Genomic DNA, 19,651 nt, shown 5'->3' with positions numbered 1-19,651 from the left:
TAGCTCATGGTTATTAAGTCTTTACTTGGATTGTACTATCTACATTTACAAATTCTCTTTACCGACAAAATGCTACTTGGAGTATTATGTGTATTTGTAATCTTCTATCATTGATCTCATTGTTTTCTTTTTTAGTGTTTTACTTTATTTAAATAACACACGGTGTCACGTCTACACTTACATAGAGCATTAAAGTTTCAAAGCATCAGATGAGACTAAGGGAAGGCCATGGTAATGTTGACAACACTTCAAAATTGGAAGTTACTGAAACAAGGCTTCAGGAACTTAAATCAAACATGGCAGTGTTAGGCAAACAAGCTGTAGCAGCAATGACTATTGTCGAAGCTCAACAACAAAGGTTGGCCTTGCAGCGACTTATTGTAATGGTATACCTATGTCAAATTCATTGTGGAGCTTCTTTGTTTTATTTTAGAATTAGATATAACCTAGATAATTGGTGTTGAAGGTTGAATCGGAATGCAATTACCATCAGAAAAACCATCAAATCTTAGATCAGCTTGTTGGACAGGCAAGTGAATTTGTTTCAACTTTTACATGGAGAATATTGTTTTAGACAAAGAATGATTTATTTATTTATTTATTTTATTTGGGTTGTTCGTTTGTCGCTTAGATTTGACTATTTTTTTATGACCATCTCTCAACATTTTTTACTTCAATATTGAACTTGATACTATTAAGATTGGTTATTTTCATCTGTTATTATTTCTCTGATTCGAATTTGTGCATACTTTTAGCAATTAACAATATTGTGATGAAGCGCAAAACTGATGCTTCTGGTTCAGGTGAAAGCTTAGAATATCAAGAGACAAGTGTTGTGACATTACAACAACTCCCCCTTGTCACGGACGCTGAAGGTAAATCGCACGAGGAGTTGCAGACGCTTCAAGAGAAGTATTCTTCATTTTGTAGACTATTCAGCCACGAGAATCTTGTGCAAGCAACATCCAGCTTTTCTCAAGGTTTGCTTCACTAGATTTGTGATGTATAGTAGCTTGTGATCAGAAAAGTGTAAATTTCATCTCTATGGCACCTTCTTTGTGCGTGTTATCTGTTTTTAAGGGCGATCGTTTAAAATAGGATGATATGAGTTTGTACTTCATATTGTTCTTTTTGATGTTGTATGTGGATATTAATTTGGTAAGGTAATCAGATCTTAAATGGTTTATTGTTCTCTAATGTGTGTTGAGAAACAATAACGGTTAAAACACAACAGTTAAAACAACAATGATTTCAATATAAACGATAACGGTTAAAAACCATTATCTATGATCCAAAACAACTATGGTCAATCAACGTGTTGAGTAATATAGGGCACTCAAAGATAACGGTTATAACCTGTTGTCTTTTTACTTGAAACATGACGGTGAAAAACCATTGTAAAAGACCCCAAAAATCCGTTGTAAATTGTCGTGTTGAGAAAATAAGCTGCTCAAAGACAACGGTCATAACCCATTGTCTTTTCACTTAAAATATAACGGTGAAAAACCATTGTAAAAGGCCCCAAAATTCAGTTGTAGATCAAACAGTTGAGAAAGATAGGACCCTCAAAAGACAAACGATTAGCAACCATTGTCTTTTCCTTAAAACAACAATGATTTTTAATGCTTCCATTTACAACAATGATTCTTAAAACAACAATGCTTCCATTTACAACGGATTTTTAGGGTCTTTTACAACGATTTTTCACCATTATCTTTCAACAATTTTGTGGTAGTGTCAACCGGGTTAAGTTGGGTCATATGTAGTTGATGCCTTGTGTCTGAGTGTGCAGTGAATTAGGAACACAAGAAGTCGAGCAGAAGACACAGCAGACAAAAAGCATGGCACAGAAGCGAGTCAATGAGCTCGATGCATCTGAGGGATGAGAATCTACGGAAGAGTACAGTGGTGGAGCGAGAAGGATGCGCATTGTGGTCTGAGGGGTGAGAAGCCAGGGAGGAAGTCTACTCGAGGAGAAGGCCGGAGTTGGGTTCAGGAGTTGGGGTCAAGTGAGCTCAACTCTAGATGATCGGAGAATCACCCAAGTGACCGAAGAAACAGTCATACAAGTCAACTCTTTATTGACTGTTTAGGATTCCGGACGATGTCTAGGTACTCGAACTAGCTTGGTACCAAATAGGCGCCTCTTCGTGAAAGTAGCAACGGGGATAGTTTTTGGGTCCACACCAGCAATAGTCCAAGCACCCGGACCGACCAGGTGCCCCCGGTACCGATAAAGGCTTATCATCACGCCAGTGCACCGCTGGGGCGCCCAAACCCACTCCAGGCGCTAGGAGATGTTACGTCATGCTACATATGAGTTCGACTAGTAGAATACAAATAGAGCACTATTCCTCTTCATTTAGGACAACACTTTTTGTACTTCATTTTCAACTATATTTTTCGTATTTACAATTCGTGCTTTCAAACGTTGTATGAGACTTCTCCGCCTCCAACTTTGCTCGATGAAGGAGACTTTACTAGTGCTTACATTGCCTTGGATTAGCAACATTCCATGTTGCAAACCAAGTAAGTTTTAATAGCCTCGTATTTATTTATAAATATATATTTTTTAAAGTGTTTGTCTAACTCAAGTCGTAAGATTAATAAGGGTATAATCATAATTTCAGGGCAATTCAACCCATCATACTGGCCGCACCAGGTCCTACACATTAACCACGCATCATAATCTGTCTCATGATAACTTCAGGTTCATAGCAAAACTACTAACAACAAGCGCACCAAGCTACCATGACCTGTCTCGTAGGCATACAGGATATGTAAGTAGCTATCTAGCTATTGATTGTAAACAAACCACTCTACCACGACCTGTCTCGTGGGCAGTCAAGGTACACAAATAATCTACTATCTGCATGCGAACCATGCTACCACGATCAATCTCATGGGCAGTCGGGGTACATAAATAATGTAACGAGAACCAAGTAAAGCAGTAAACAATCACACCCAAGGGTATAAGCTACCACTATGCTATGGTACACTATTACTGGCAAAATAGCAGAGTATAAATGACAATAAATAACTTCGATAACAAAGACTGCATGGATATCATGTAGAGTAAAATAAGAACAAGCAACCAAGTATCAACTCAGGAAACAAATCCAGTGGAGTCATGGTAAGCAAGTAAATGTTACATAATCAACACAAATCAAAGGTAAAATATGCACTACAATCAACGGAAGTAAAGAGGTCAAGGAAGGGTTATGTAAAATACGGAAACAAATAATAGTTAAATAATAAGGTTTAATAGATGAAAAACCTTAACGGAATTTTTAGAAATTTGTAGAAATTTTCTGGGATTTAATTGGAGCTCGTATGATGTATTTTGAGGGGATAAAAGTATAGGCTTTGGAAAAGGTCTGTTTGAAATCCCAATTAAATTGGGAGTTGATTAATTAAATTGACCTAAAGTTAGTTTATTAAACCCTAGGTTTAATTATAGAAATCTAACTTCTCCTTTCTCCTCCCTAATTTCCCTCGCCGAACTCCCCTAAGCCCCTGCCTCGCGACGCGCCTCCTTCCTCTCTTCTCGCGAGCCACCGCACCCTAGCCGGCGATTCCCTTCCCCTTCTCAAGTTTTCGGACGCCGCCGATCTCCTCCTCACGCGAACGAGCCACAACCGCCGGCGATCTCTCTTCCCAAACCCTCAACCTCTCGCGGCCCCTCCTCCCCACGCGCAGGCACCATCTTCATCGGCGGCCTCTCCTTCCTTCCCTCGCTCGAGCACCACCACAACAGCCGCCGACCTCCTCTCTTTGCGCTATGCCCCGACTGATCCGGAAAGTACTCTCCTCTATGGTGATATGAGATTTGTGAGGTAGTGGATAGGTGCCTAGGAGGAGTTGATTAGTAGTTTGTGATGTCCGATTAGTAGATTGTGTTGAGGTTCGATTATTTTCCGTGAGGTTCTTGGTTTGACTTAAGATTTCTTTTGCAGTGTTCTTGCATCATCTTGTTCTTCCCATAAGCTTTTTTTTTACCTCTGTGATGTTCTCTCTTGGGCTGGTGACTCCTATTGGATTTTTGCATGGATTTGTGGCATTCATGATTGGCGTTGGGCAGCTGTAGGTTAATTCGATGTGTTCTATTCTTGATCAGCTGCGGAACTTGGAGGGATTCATTTTGAGGTGTTCTGCTCTTCGATTAGTAGTGGATTTGGTGTGGTCTAGGTTATGTTTAATGATGTTCTTACCTCTCTTGAGGGTTTTCGGTGTTCATGGATAGATTTAAGTGGATCTGTGATGCATTTATCTTCGCTTTTGGCTTTTGATTTTATGGACAAGTTATGGTTAGATCTGGACTTAGAAGGATGATGTTTTTCCTTTTCTACTAATGTCGTGTGTTGTTATTTCTGCTTCCCATAGATGGTTTTCAATGAAGTTCCTCTCCTTCATGATGCTTTCCGGTCTTCTTGGCAGATTTAGTATTCTTTGGGTTCCTTGGGAAGATTTCCATTGGTGGTGTTCTAAAGTTAATTTGTGCCCAGGCTTGGTTATGATTTCGGTTTGTTTCCTTTCCGGATGGGATAGATTTAGATAGTGTGGATTTTTATTAAGGATTTATTTATTGTATTTGGGTGAATCGAGGTCCATAGTTGAATTAGGGTTTTTCCCTAATTAAGTTAGGTTTTGGTTTAGCTAGTGTCGTTTATGAAATTAGCTAAATTATACATCACGTGATTTGCAGGACGTTAATTGAAGACGGTTGACACGATCTACATATAAAGGCGGGTACTTCTTACTTTGATTCTGTAGTTCTTTGAACTTAGTGCATGAACTATTTTTGGATAAGGACTGTTTACCTTGACTCCACTCTTACTTTCCTACGCTTGATACTGTTAGTTGCTACTCAGAAAGCCTAGAGGTTCCACTGTACAAAAATTTTGTACAAAGATCTGAACATTTTCCTAGCTACCATGTGTTCTTTTAAATTAAATTTTGGATCGCCTGCGGAACTTAACACGTTTGATCCAAAACTTAATCTATTTGTTCTTTTAGGTTTTGACTTGGATCTCCTGCGGAACTTAACACGTTCGACCCAAATCACCTTAAGTTATTAATTCCATTAAATATTAATTTCCATAATTGGTTCCCAGTACTGACGTGGCGAGGCACATGTCCTTCTTGGATATGGGAGCAACCACCACCGACTAGACAAAACCTTTTATAGAAATCTAATATTTAATTTCCTAAAATAACTTTAGGTTAACCGAAAAGAACAATCAAATCACAAGGAAAAATAAAACAAAAGAACACAACTTCGAAAAATATATTCGAAATACTAGAATCGTAAGCCTCTTGTATTTGGTATTATTTCCATAAATAACTAGCATGATGCGGAAAAAAAAATTACTAGTTATACCTTCTAGAAAGACCTCTTGATCTTCTACCGTATTCCTCTTCTAACCTCGGACGTTGTGTGGGCAATGATCTTCCGAGATGAGAAACCACCAAGCACCTTCTACTCCTCCTAGCTAGGTTCGGCCAACACAAAGAAGCTTCACCAAGGACGAAGAACAAAACACCAACCAAGCTCCAAGGGATACGAGCTTTCTCTCCTTCTTCTTCTTCTTCTCCAAGTAGTATCCGGCCACCACAAGAGCTCCAAGCCAATAGAGAAGGTTCAGCCACCACCAAGAGGAAGAGAGGAAGAGAGGTTGGCCGGCCACAACACCAAGGAAAAGAGGGAGAGAAATAATAGAGGTTGTTCACCATGAATCCTTCTCTACCCCCTCTTTTATAATCCTTGGTCTTGGCAAATAAGGAAATTTAATTAAAAACTTCCTTAATTCTTTTGCCATGAAAAGGAAAATTTTATTTAATAAAAACAATTTTTCTTTTCTCAACTTACATGGCCGGCCACCATCAAGCTATAAACAAGGAGAGTTTTTATTAATTAAAACTTCCTAATTTGTCTCCAGAAATTTATAAAAAATTTCTCCAATAATTTTCCCTTCATGGTGGATTATAAAAAGGAAATTTTATAAATTAAATCTTTCTTTAAACATGTGGATAATTTTCAAAAAGTTATCTCAAAAATTAAAATCTCCTTTCAATCTACAAATAAGGAAAGATATCAAATCTTTTCTTAATCTTTTGTAGAAATTAATAAAAGAGAATTATTAATTTTTTAAACTTTCTTTTAAATCATGAACATGGTTAAAAAGGAAAGTTTTCTTAAAATTTAAAATCCTCCTTTAATCAACAAATAAGGAAAGATTTCAAATTTTAAACTCTCTTTTAAACATGTAGATGATTTACAAATAAGGAAAGTTTTTACCAAAAAATTAAAACCATCCTTTTATACTACAAATAAGGAAAGAGATTAATCTCTTCTCTTAATCTTTTGTAGAAAGCTATAAAAGGAAATTTTTAATTTTTAAACTCTCTTTTAAAATCATGATATCCACATAAAAAATAATTTTAATAAAAATCCTTTTTAAAATTCTAGTGGCCGACCACCTAAGCTTGGGACCCAAGCTTTGGCCGGCCACCTACATGGCTCATCCACTTGGTCTTGGCCGGCCCTAGCTTGGATTCCAAGCTAGCTTGGCCGGCCCCATTGGATGGGTAAGAAGGTGGGTATAAATCTCTATATACTAGAGGCTACGATAGGGACCGAGAGGAGGAATTGGTTTTGGTCTCCCGATGAAATTAAGCATCCCGAGTTCGCCCCGAACACACAACTTAATTTCATCAATAATAATTCATTCCACTAAAGAACTATTATTGAACTACCGCACCAATCCCAAATTACATTTTGGGCTCCTTCTTATTATGAGTGTGTTAGTCTCCCTGTGTTTAAGATAACAAATGTCCACTAATTATGTAAGTTACTAACAACTCACTTAATTAATATCTAGCTCCAAGAGTAGTACCACTCAACTTCATCGTCATGTCGGACTAAGTCCACCTGCAGGGTTTAACATGACAATCCTTATGAGCTCCTCTTGGGGACATTCTCAACCTAGATCAGTAGGACACAGTTTCCTTCTATAATCAACAACACACACTATAAGTGATATCATTTCCCAGCTTATCGGGCTTATTGATTCATCGAACTAAATCTCACCCATTGATAAATTAAAGAACTAAATATCAAATATATGTGTTTGTTATTATATTAGGATTAAGAGCACACACTTCCATAATAACTGAGGTCTTTGTTCCTTCATTAAGTCAGTATAAAAGGAACGACCTCAAATGGTCCTACTCAATACACTCTAAGTGTACTAGTGTAATTATATAGTTAAGATAAACTAATACCTAATTACACTACGACCTTCCAATGGTTTGTTCCTTTCCATCTTGGTCGTGGGCTACTGTTTATAATTTATAAGGACCCGATAACATGATCTTCTGTGTGTGACACCACACACCATGTTATGTACAATATAAATTAATTGAACAACTACATTTATCATAAATGTAGATATTTGACCAATGTGTTTCTTATTTCTTGATAAATGTTTATACCAAAAGCTAGGCTTTTAGTATACATCCTAACAGATACTTCCATTCAAAATCTTTGAGTTACTCGTTTTTATATCCATACAGTCTCTTGTTGTTGTCCATGATCAGTAGCAGATACTAGCTACCATGTTTGTATGCTTGGACTGTTATTTATTTATATATTATGTTGTGCATGCTGGCTTCATGTAGCATACATGTTTCTGCTTATATATATATGATGACTGTTGCATTGTTTGCATCATGTCATTGCATGCATGCCGCATCCTCGGCCACTTGTGAGAGTGGTAGCTGGAGTTGATGCCGCTTGTCCTGTCGTGCCGCACTCGGCCACTTGTGTGAGTGGTAGCTGGAGTACGAGCAGCAGGGACCCCATCGCAGACGTAGCTAGTTAGCTACTATGCAACTGTCCCCTCGGCCACTCGTGTGAGTGGTAGCTGGAGTGGTGTACAGTCTGTCACTGACCCGGCCTCTCGACCATACAGGGGTCATGGTGTGGAGAGGTGGGCGGGAGTGACCATCCGTACATACGCTGTTGTTATTATATTTGCTTTGGCTGCTGTTGTTTATATATGCTGTTATTGCTTATTTACTGCTGTTGTTTACATACACTGTTATTGCTTGTATATACCTTGCTAGTTGTCTCTGTAGTTATGAGTAGTACTGTAGCAGATTAGTACCAGTTCTGTCTTACTATACCTAGCCTAGGATATGGTTTCAGGTATGAGTACTTATTTTGGTCCTATTGTAGTATCTGCTATTTCTTTTATGAGACTGTACGCTCTTGGCTCGCTTTCTACTTATATGTTATGTTCATGCACTATCTCTCTCCTTACCCGCTGAGTTCCAATACTCACCACCCCGCAAAATGATTTTCTTTCGCCAGGTAACAGGTAGATGAGTCATGGATGCTTGGAGAGTCCCAGCTGCCAGTCCCACGACGCACTCAAGGATAGTTCCTTTTTTTGGTTTTGGTTGCTAACGCTATTTATGTTTTGGTTTTGTGAACTTGGTATTGTATGCTTCGATATGGATTTTGGAGTCTAGTCTGGTGGTTGTAGGTAATTTTGTTAGTGTCGTCGTTGGTTTTATGTTCATATTGTTTTGTGTTTTCCGCTGCGTTTACGTTGTTGTGTGTTTACTTTCAGCCGTGTAGGCTTATTAAACTGCGTGGTTATTTTTATTTTATTCTAGCCGAGTGGGCTGATGTGATTAAACTGCGTGGTCGTGTACATATTCCAGCCGAGTGTGGCTGATGTATATTTTGTATGTAGTAATGTTTCAGATTGTCACCCGTACAGGGGAGATGCTGCCGAAATTTCTTCTGGCAGAGACCCCTCTGGGGGCGTGACAGGTTATCCATCTCTCAAATGTAGATCATCCTAATTGTATTCAAGTCAGAGGTCTGCATCGAGCTCAAATCCTACAAGTGTAGGATACGAAGAAAATCTAAGCTAAGGATTTATAATATGTGAACTAGCAAATCATGCTACCATCCTATTAGTAATACCATTGACTATTAATTACCAAGTAGTTAACTTGATATTTAATAACCTATACATTTGATTACTGATTCAATAAATCCTTAATCAGATTATCTAATTATAATCAATTAATTATCTTTAGAGTTAAATAAATTAAATAAGTAAACCTTTGTATTTCACAAATGCATCAATCAAGAAGGTCATTATTTGGTAATTAATCAATTGATTAAATGTTAATAAATCAAATTCACTAACTTGATAATTACTCGTTAGCTAAATAGATTACCAATAATTGCATCTAGTCAACTCCTGTTTAGTTCAATTCAATCAACTAATCTATTATTAACCATTTATTATGCATCCAATAAATCAATTAGTTATTAATCCTCTTAATTATCAATCAATTAATTACAGGATAAATATCACTAGCTAGGTATACCAACCAATTAGAATCGACCATGTGTTCCAAACAAGGAAAATTAAGTTTCATCCTATCCGAGAGCTGAGTCGATGGACGCAGGGGACGTGGCTCTCCTGTTAACTGGTTGAAGACTCCCAAGACGTAAATCCTTTCCCGCCGTGAACCTACAAACACAATGTCGAGCCGGGGAGGGGTTCCCCGACGATGGCCCTCCGATGCTCAAGTCAAATATCCGACGGAAAGAAGCGAAGAACTGTGACTACAGTAAAGAAAATAGTGTGCATACCCTCGTCGAAGTCAAGGAGTCCTTATATAGGGCCTCCGAAAAACGCGTGCACGCTTACCAAGCCATACACGCTTCTCAAAGCATACATGTAATGGTCGTGTCAGGAAAGCATGCCCGACACCCTACCTTAATAGCACGAACATATCTCTGATGTGACAGTGGAAGTTTCTATCGTACGATTCTCTGTCTAACCAGGCTGTCGGCCGTGCATCTTGTCGTCGACACTAGTTCCTTGGAAGATCTCGCCACCTGCTTCCTCTGTCTTTTACTGGGCTGAGCGGAGTACCCGCTCGGTTGGCGTCTTTCCCGGCCGAACGGAGGCCATGTCGGCTAATGCCTTTAGACGGATGCCCGTTCGGCCGGCTGCCGTGTCTGCTGTTAGCCAAGAGGAATGGACGCTCTGCATCCGTTTCTTCCTGCTTTGCCTCATGAGCGTCGGAAACTCGGTGTCAGGCCGAGCTGTCAACATGTCGGGTCGGCTATCCCTCTTGCTGACCAGGAAGGTAATTCGCCCGGTCGAACACCTGCTGGGTGTTTACCACTCTGACCTCCTGCCGGGCGGGCCCCCCTCCCTTTACCAGATCACATGCCTTCCCTTCAAGTCTAATCAAAGGAGGCTGAAAGTCCGACTGACTGGAAAAAATAACCTGGCGAGAGGTTGGTCGGTCGGCTGATAGATGAGTTGGATCCCGCTAGGTCTCCGTTGGACTGATCTTTCTTTCCCGGTCAGTGCTTCGTGTCTTCATACTTAGTATTTTGGATACTTTTTCTCACCACTTTCGAAGGGACGCGGGTCGGTCAGCTAATGCCGACGCCGTCCGAATCTCCTCGTGATGCGTGAAAATCAATTCCATTAAGGTCGAGCACGCGACCATTAAATGCTATCCAGTGAGAGGACGCCACGTGTCGTTGGCGCAATAGCCGCACGTCCGAGGTGATAGCTGCCGATGTGACGTTTGGCGGTTCAAATTCAACGGTCGGATGCGCACTTCGATTCCTGTGCCCTAGATCGGACGACCCCGGTCGGCCGCGCCCATCTTTATAAAGCTACAGTGTCGCCGCTTCTTCTTCCGCATTCTATTTCTGCTCTTCGACTGTATGCTCCGGCGACCCTGCTTGCTTCCAGCGCTCCGGGCAGAGGATTAACAACCATTGTAAAAGGCCCCAAAATTCAGTTGTAGATCAAAGAGTTGAGAAAGATAGGACCCTCAAAAGACAACGAGTAACAACCATTGTCTTTTCCTTAAAACAACAACGGTTTTTAACCGTTGTCTTTTGAGGGACCTATCTTTCTCAATGCTTCCATTTACTACGGATTTTTGGGGTCTTTTACAACGATTTTTCACCATTGTCTTTCAACAGTTTTGTTGTAGTGTCAACCGGGTTAAGTTGGATCCTATGTAGTTGATGTCTTGTGTCTGAGTGTGCAGTGACTTCGGAACACATGAAGTCGAGCAGAAGACACAGTAGACGAGAAGCATGGCACAGAAGCGAGTCAACGAGCTCGATGCATTTGAGGGATGAGAATATACGGAAGAGTACAGTGGTGGAGCGAGAAGGATGCGCGTTGCGGTCTGAGGGACTAGAAGCCGGGGAGGAAGCCAACTCGAGGAGAAGGCCGGAGTTGGGTTCAGGAGTTGGGGGTCAAGTGAGCTCAACTCTAGATGGCCGGAGAATCACCCAAGTGACCGGAGAAACAGTCGTACAAGTCAACTCTATATTGACTTGTTTAGGAGCCCGGACCAGGTCTAGGTGCTCGAACTAGCCTAGTACCAAACAGGCGCCTCTTCGTGAAAGTAGCAACGGGGATAGTTTTTGGGTCCACACCAGCAATAGTCAAGGCACCCGGACCGACCAGGTGCCCTCGGTACCGATAAAGGCTTATCATCACGCCGTTAAAGAGTCATTACGAACAGATAAAGTGCACCGCTGGGGCACCCAAACGCACTCCAGGTGCCAGGAGATGCCATGTCATGCTATAGACGAGTTCGACTAGTAGAATACAAATAGAGCCCTATTTCCTCTTCATTTAGGACAACACTTTCTGTACTTCATTTTCAACTATATTTTTCGTATTTACAATTCGTGCTTTCAAACGTTGTACGAGACTTCTCCGCCTCCGATTTTGCTCGAAGAAGGAGACTTTACTAGTGCTTACATTGCCTTGGATTAGCTTGATATATATATTGAGTCATCAATAACGTAACATATATAGGCCATGCCTCATGCTCAACCACTATATATTAATTAACTTGATAATTTCAAACAAATTAAATGTCATAATCAATCCTAACAAATCAAATCAATCGGGCATGACCAAAACCTAGTTAGGCCAAGTCCACGCGATAAGATGAGTGAGTCAAGTCTAATCAATTAATGAAGATTTACATAATAATAATAATAATAATAATAATATTAACTCAGTACTTTTTTAGTAATGAAGTTGGCCGTCCTTAATTAGCACGATTTGTGATAAGCACAAATATATTCATATAGACACACATCAGGATTGAGATCATGTAAATATGACAATTAAATCAAATAAAATATCTCTAAAGTTTTTATAAATTTGCACTTATCCAATCTAATAATCATAATATAATATATTGATCACAAGCGAATTAACCTACCTTGTATAAATGAAGAGCATGTTATTAATGAATTTGACCGTACGTCCTTATATATACAAGGAATGAGATCGTCTAAATATATATGACAATTAAATCAAATAAAATATCTATAAATTTGGTATATATAGATTTACACTGATCCAATTTCATAATATATAAACGAATTAAGAGCATGCATGCAGCCGTACGTTTAATATAATTAATTATTCTTCTTCATCAAGTTTCTGCGAATTCTGCATCCATGGCGAATTTTTTGTTAGCTTTCCTCCTCCTGCTGCTGCTGCTACGGCTAGAACACTGCTACGGCGAGCCGATGGCGTCATATGAGCAGTCGTCGATGCTGATTTCCGCCGGCGGGCAGCATAAACGGCACCGCCGTTTGGGGTTACTGTTCCCGGAGTGGGTGGCGGCGGCCGACCGGAAGCTGCTGGCGGATTCGGACGTGAATCCGGATCTCGTGGTGGCGCAGGATGGCTCCGGCGACTACAGATCCATTGTAGAAGCCGTGGCGGCTGTGCCCAAGGAGAGGGGAGGAAGCACGACGAGGTTTGTGATATACGTGAAGGCCGGCGTCTACAAAGAGTACGTGGAGATTCCTAGCTCGATGGAGAATTTAATGATGACCGGCGACGGGATAGATGCTACCGTGGTGACCGGGAACAGGAGCGTTAAAGATGGCTACCGGACCTTCCAAACGCCCACCTTCGGTTAGTTATGAATATATAAATAATCAATTGATTTAATTTACAATTAATTAATTAATATGCTGAGAATATATATTCTAATATTAATTAATATGTTTGTAGTTTTTTTACCAGCCAACTAGTTGAATTAATTGCAAAATTAAACAGTCGTACAAGAAATAGATGTTCGCTTTGCTAGCTTCTAATTAATCCATCTATTTAATTAATATTTCTTCAAATTGGTCAGGATCCGTTTAATGTTTGTAATTCAATGTACACTGATCAGGTGTATCGGGCAACGGATTCATCGCCCGCGACATGACGTTCCAAAACACGGCCGGGCCGGAAAAGGAACAGGCGGTGGCACTCCTATCCCAGTCCAACCAGTCCGTCTTCTACAGATGCAGCTTCAAGGGTTACCAGGACACCCTCTACGTCCACTCCCAAACACAGTTCTACCGAAACTGCGACGTCTACGGAACCGTCGACTTCATCTTCGGCAACGCCACTGTTGTCTTCCAGAACTGCAACCTCTGCGTTAGGCGACCAATGAGCGGCCAGAAGAACACAGTGACGGCTCAGGGCAGGAACAGCTCGGACCAGACCACCGGCATATCGATCCACAACTCCGTCGTGGCTGCAGCGTCGGACCTCGCGCCGGTGCAGGGGTTATTCAAGACGTACCTCGGCCGACCGTGGGGGAACTATTCGAGGACGGTGGTGATGAAGACGGAGCTGGGGGACTTGATCGACCCAGCGGGGTGGTTGGAGTGGGACGACCGCCCCGCGCCGGACACATTGTACTATGGGGAGTTCATGAACACTGGCGCCGGCGCCGACACGAGTAGGAGGGTGACTTGGCCCGGTTATCACGTGATCAATAACTCGTCTGAAGCTGAAAAATTCACCGTCGGAAGCTTCTTGTCCGGCGACTCATGGATACCAGCCACCGGCGTTCCTTTCACGTCGGGCCTATAAATTAATTGTACATATATGGTGCTATATAAATAAAGGGGCAAACTGGAATAAATTGTGTTTCTAGGTAAAAAATTAAAAGTTACTTTGTTCTATGTCATGAGTCATCGTATGTTTATCATTGCACAATTCGTTATTGCAAACTCTCCATCTAATCAGGTGGCGCCTAATTAAGTGAGTCGGTGGGTTAACTTAATTAAAAAATGTCCTTATAAAAACACTTATTAAAATTGATTAATTTTATAAATTAAATATCCCTTTTAATGACCAATTTTATAATTACAACGACATTTACTAGCACTTTAAATTATATTTTATACTTTTTTATTCTGAATTATGATGATATATAAATATTGAATTCAAGTTATATATTTTAAATAAATATTAGTGACATTATGTTCATAAATTATTATAATCATATTTATTAATATCACTATATATCTTAAGTTAAGATGACATTTTAAAACAATCGCCAGTGACCCCCTTATGTTGCGTTGGGCACTGCTTGCATAGGAATCTTCCCATGCTTCCACCTTCCCGAGCTGGCGTGGACAGAAACCACAACGAGGGCAGAGATAGAGCAACAGCTATCTACGTTAGGTCCTGGGCAAGGATCGTGTCCTGCAATGTGAGAAGAGGAATATTGTTGCATCCACCGTATGATCTTTCCTTAGGCCTGCAATAGATCCTTAGGTTGATTAATTAATGGAGATCAACAATAGAACAGTGAGTTCATGGCTAATAAATGATCGATGTTTGTGTTGTTGCTATTGGAATGAAAAGTACTTTGTAGAAGAGGGAACATTAAGCTAGCTAGAGAACTTGAACTTGTCTTGAACCTTTGTTTTACTTGAAATGTTGGCTTGGTTGCAAAATAAGATCTAGTGTTGGAAATTAAATTTAATTGTGTCTAGATCTAATGTATTTAAAAGTAGTGGTTATCTAATAAGCTTATAAATATGTTAACATTTTTCAATGAATGAAAGAAAGTTGAGTTCACGTTTCAACTTTTTATTCTCCTTTTCCACGTAGAGTGCATTTCTTCAACCATAATTCCTTTATCCAACATCTAGTTCATCCCTGTGTATACTAGTTCTGCCTCCTAACCAATTGTTAGGATTACGCTAACACATATTCATCTAAAGCTAGCTATTAAAGCATATATATCTCGAACTTTCTAAACTATTCTATTGTAATCCACTCCCATATATACTTTTTGATATTATTCTAGAATATTCTACTCCTAATCTACTATATGAAGGTATACAAAAACTTTCTAAATCATTATGCAAGCTAAGGATGAAATGCATATAATTAAAAAGGAAAAAAATTTAGAATTAAGAACTACTTTAGTTAATCCATGTCCCTTAGAAAATTTTGATAAACTGAAAACAGAAAATGACAAATTAAAGGAACAAATAATAAAAAATTAAGTTTGTTCAACTGTTCAAAATTATAAAAAATTTCAAGAACTAAATTAATATTTTAAATTTCACAAGGGTCAAAATAGAAAAATGATACAAAAATATATTCCAAGAAAATATCTTTTTAATCTAGAAGGGAAAAACTTATTAGGGATTCCAAAATCCATTTTGACCTAGTAGATAATTGAATTTTAATAGTATTATTGTCAAAACTTCTTTTCGTATACTTATTATTTGATTTTTTTTGACAAAAAAAATTGTGTGATAAAGCTTCCAATTTTCTGTAGAAAAAAAATTTTAAAGATTTTTTGAACTAATAAATAATTTTTAATGAATTTTCTACCAAAAGATGAAATTTTAATATTTAAAGTCTCAGCATTATTTTTCAAAACTTCGATTTTTCAAAAACTAACAACTAGATTTTGAATGTTGAAAAAAAATTTCAATAATTTTTGAAGTCAAAATCTATTTTTAAGCTTTTATTTTTCAAAATACATATGCTATCCTAAATGGTTTATTTTTGTTAAAATATATATTATTTTCTTGTGAAAAATTTAAGGGATAATTGTGTTTGTTAGTGAAATAAAAATTCATAATTTTTAGAAGATTTAAAATAGGTTTTAAATTATTTTGCAAATCTAGTTTTTAAGATTTAAAAATTTAGGTATTTGAAAAATAATTATTGAAAATTTTTCTCAAACTTGGTCACTATTTCAATCATCCTTAGAAAACTTTTCAATTTTTTTTTTCAATATATACCCCTATTTTTTTTTTTTTTTTGATGTGATCTAAGGATGAGAAGAACTTAAGAGTTAAATGGAAAATGTGTTTGTTTATATTTTTGTTTTTCCTTAATTGTAATATTTCGATTGTACTTAATTGCAATATTTCACTCATACTTAATTGCAATAAATTTTATGTTTTTGTTTGACCGTAATCTTAACCTGGGGTGATGTATCAAAAAAGGGGCAATGGTAAGTACTCCAACTTAGTGTTGTGCGGGAAGCATCCGACGATCAAACCTAAGTTTTGATAATGGCAAAGGGATTCAATGTTAAGATTCTTTGTTATCTAATGTGCTTAAATGAGGTTTCAGGAAAGTCCTAACTACGGTTAGGCAAGTGGAAAAACCTAAGGGGCGGTAACCTTAGGTCCTAGGGGGTGGTAACCCTAGGTGAAGGAAAATCCTAAGGGGCGGTAACCTTAGGGTCCTAGGGGGTGGCAACCCTAGGTGGAGGAAAACCCTAGGGTGTGGTAACCCTGGGTCCTAGGGGTGGTAACCCTAGGTGGAGAAAAACCCTAGGGGGTGGTAACCCTAGGTCCTAGGGGGTGGTAACTCTAGGCAGAAAGTCCAGTCGGTTTGGAGGATCGGACTGACACCAGGTAATCTCTCCTGAGGGGAGTAGGTGAGGACGCGTTCCCCGTAGAGGGAACAGTAGGTGTCGGGTCGACCTAGGGTTTTCGGTCAGAAATCTGAAGTCAGACCCAGACAGTATGATGACTGTCAACAACTTAATTTATCATGTTTATATCTGTTCTAACTTTGTCTTGCAGGGTACGGTGTTGTTTTGGGACTAACATATCTTGCAGGTACAAAAGGAACAAGTTAAGCCTCGAATGAACAGTGTCCGAGACGCCTCTATAGAGCTTGGAGGCGCCTCGGGTGCAAGCCGAAGCCAGCTGTGCAGAGGAGCTGGAGGAGCCTTCATGGGGATTGAAGGCGCCTTGGACCGCGGCTTGGAAGCACCTTGGAGTGGCTTGAAGGCGCCTTCAAGTGGATGAGGTGTGACCAAATCATTGCTGATCCACACGGCTAACTCCGCGGGTTGGAGGCGCCTCGGATGGGCTTTAAGGCGCCTTCAGCGGTGAATAAAAGGAGGTCTCGAGTAGCAGTCTAGTACATCTTCGAAAAAGCAATCCTTCTGCATCCAGCTACTAACGAGTCCATCCCGAAGTGCTGCAACAACATCCCGATGACCCGGAGCTTTGAATCTGCTATTTTCTAGTGTCGTTGGTATATTTAATTTATATTTATTGTACTTAAATTGTAACATCTTTTCGATATTATAAGTGTTGCCCACCGTAAACGCTCAACAAGCATGGGTCTTGGAGTAGGAGTCGCCATAGACTCCGAACCAAGTAAACAACCTGTGTTTGCATATGTGTTTGCTTTTATTTTTCCACTGCGTATTCCGACTTTGTTTCTAAATCGTACGAAATAGCCACGAGCGCTATTCACCCCCCCCCTCTAGCGCTTCTCGATCCAACAATTGGTATCAGAGCGGGGTAGATTTGATTTGGTGCAACCACCAATTAAGCATCTTTCGTGGTATTTTCTGTTTTTAGGAGTCGATTGGAATCGATATTCTTGCCGTTTTCCAATCCGTTTCTTTCGTAATTGGATTTCTTGCTCGAGGTTGGTGCAACACCATCCAAGTTCGTTTTTCATTTCATATACTTCCCTCACTACTAATCTAGGATCAAGTCCTAGAATTTTCTTGTTGTTTATCTTCTACATACTAGATCTAAAATGACCCTTCAAGAAAGCTACAATACAGCTCGCCCCCCGCTATTCACCGGAGATGACTTCGGGTACTGGAAGGGTCAGATGGAGGTGTATCTCCAAACTCATTTTGAAGTCTGGATGATCATCAAAACCGGGCTCCAACTACCAACTGATGGTGCCGGCAAGTTACTTCCATACGAGGACTGGGACGCGTCATTGATTAAGAAGGTGGAAGCAAATGCCAAGGCGACATGCACCCTCTAGTGTGGCTTATCAAAAGAAGAACTTAACCGCGTCGGCCCCTTCACCAGTGCCAAGTAGCTGTGGGAGAAGCTCATCGAACTTCACGAAGGAACGCCCGACACCAAAGTAAGTAAAAGAAACCTAATATTCAATAAATTATTTAATATTAAATTGCAGGAAGGTGAGACAGCTGGCCAACTCCATGCCCGGATACAAGATCTGCTCAACGGGTTTCATGTAATTGGACAGAAGGTAGATAACCAGGACATCATCAGGTATTCTCTAAATGTCTTTCCGAGGAATACCTTGTGGGCATCAATGGTAGACACTTACAAGGTATCCAAGGATCTATCTACTATTAAATTAGATGAACTTTTTGCAGAATTTGAACTTCATGAGCAGATTAATGCACGCCCTACCGAGAAAGGGTTGGCTTTGGTTGCAGGTACAGGCAGAGTGCACGAATCAAGAACAAAACGCAAAATCGAACTAGAGTCAGAAGAAGAACCAGATTCAGACGACGACGACGACAACCGAAATAGTCAACCTGGTAAAGAAACTCTACAAAAAGAAGAGCTTCAACAAAAAGGATGTCAGAAAGGCCATCCAGTCCAAAGAAACCCAACCAAACTCAAAGGTCAAATTCGAGGTGACCTGCTACGGGTGCAATCAGAAGGGGCACATCAAGGTGAATTGCCCGAACCAAAAGGATCCAATGAAACCAAGGACGAAAAAGGCCCTGAAGGCAACTTGGGGTGAGTCATCTTTCGAGGAATCCGACGACGACGAAGTCGAGCAGGCAAGCTTTCTCGCATTGACGGCCAGGGACTACACCAACGAATTCGAAAGCGAGGTCGAATCAGAAGCAGAGTCTGAGAGAAGCCACGGATCCGCATCTGTTTCCGAAGGGCCAAACTCCTCTGTAAGTAAATGTCGTTTATATAGTTTAATTGATTACTTAATGCATAAAGTAGCTAAATTCAAAATTCGGATCAAGTCGCTTCTAAAGGAAGTAACTTCCCTTAAAGAAGCGACTAACTCCATACCTTATCTGACCCAGTTCAGATTGGAAATTCAACTCAAGTCTAAAAGCTTGAGGAAGAAAATTTTAGTTCGAAAACTCAGGTCAAGGATTTGGAGAAGACCTTAGAACGATTTTCTTTGGGGTCCAAGAACCTTGACCTAATTCTTGAGACACAAAGAATCGTTTACAATAGAACTGAACTAGGTTTCAAAACCAAGAAGAAATATCGATCCTATCTATGCTTAGTCAACAGATCAAATAGTAAACTAGTCCAAGCATGGATACCCAAGTCCAACTTGGTCAATCAAGTTTGACTTGGTAAGTATTGGGTTCCCAAGGATCAAGTACATTACCTTGATAGACCTTATCGAGGCTATGATCCAGGGAGAGCAAAAAGAAAAATTATCTTGACTAATAAATAATTAAATAAATAAATAAAAATTATCTTAATCTAAATTATCTTAACAAATAAATAATTAAAAATTTA

General features: G+C 39.7%; 1 protein-coding gene across 1 annotated transcript; it reads left to right on the top strand.

Annotated features, from left to right (window-relative positions):
• The first annotated feature begins 209 nt into the window (after positions 1 to 209).
• On the top strand, positions 210 to 13,970 carry LOC122037251 (pectinesterase-like). The gene is made up of 5 exons (XM_042596691.1): positions 210 to 386; positions 467 to 533; positions 756 to 980; positions 12,570 to 13,016; positions 13,279 to 13,970. Exons 1-5 carry the CDS (start codon positions 210 to 212, stop codon positions 13,968 to 13,970), a joined length of 1,608 nt encoding a protein of 535 aa, XP_042452625.1.
• The last annotated feature ends 5,681 nt before the right edge of the window (positions 13,971 to 19,651 follow it).

The sequence above is a fragment of the Zingiber officinale genome, unplaced genomic scaffold (assembly GCF_018446385.1).
Source record: "Zingiber officinale cultivar Zhangliang unplaced genomic scaffold, Zo_v1.1 ctg249, whole genome shotgun sequence".
In the NCBI taxonomy this organism is placed as follows: Eukaryota; Viridiplantae; Streptophyta; class Magnoliopsida; order Zingiberales; family Zingiberaceae; genus Zingiber; species Zingiber officinale.
This window is presented reverse-complemented; position numbering and strand designations above follow the sequence as displayed.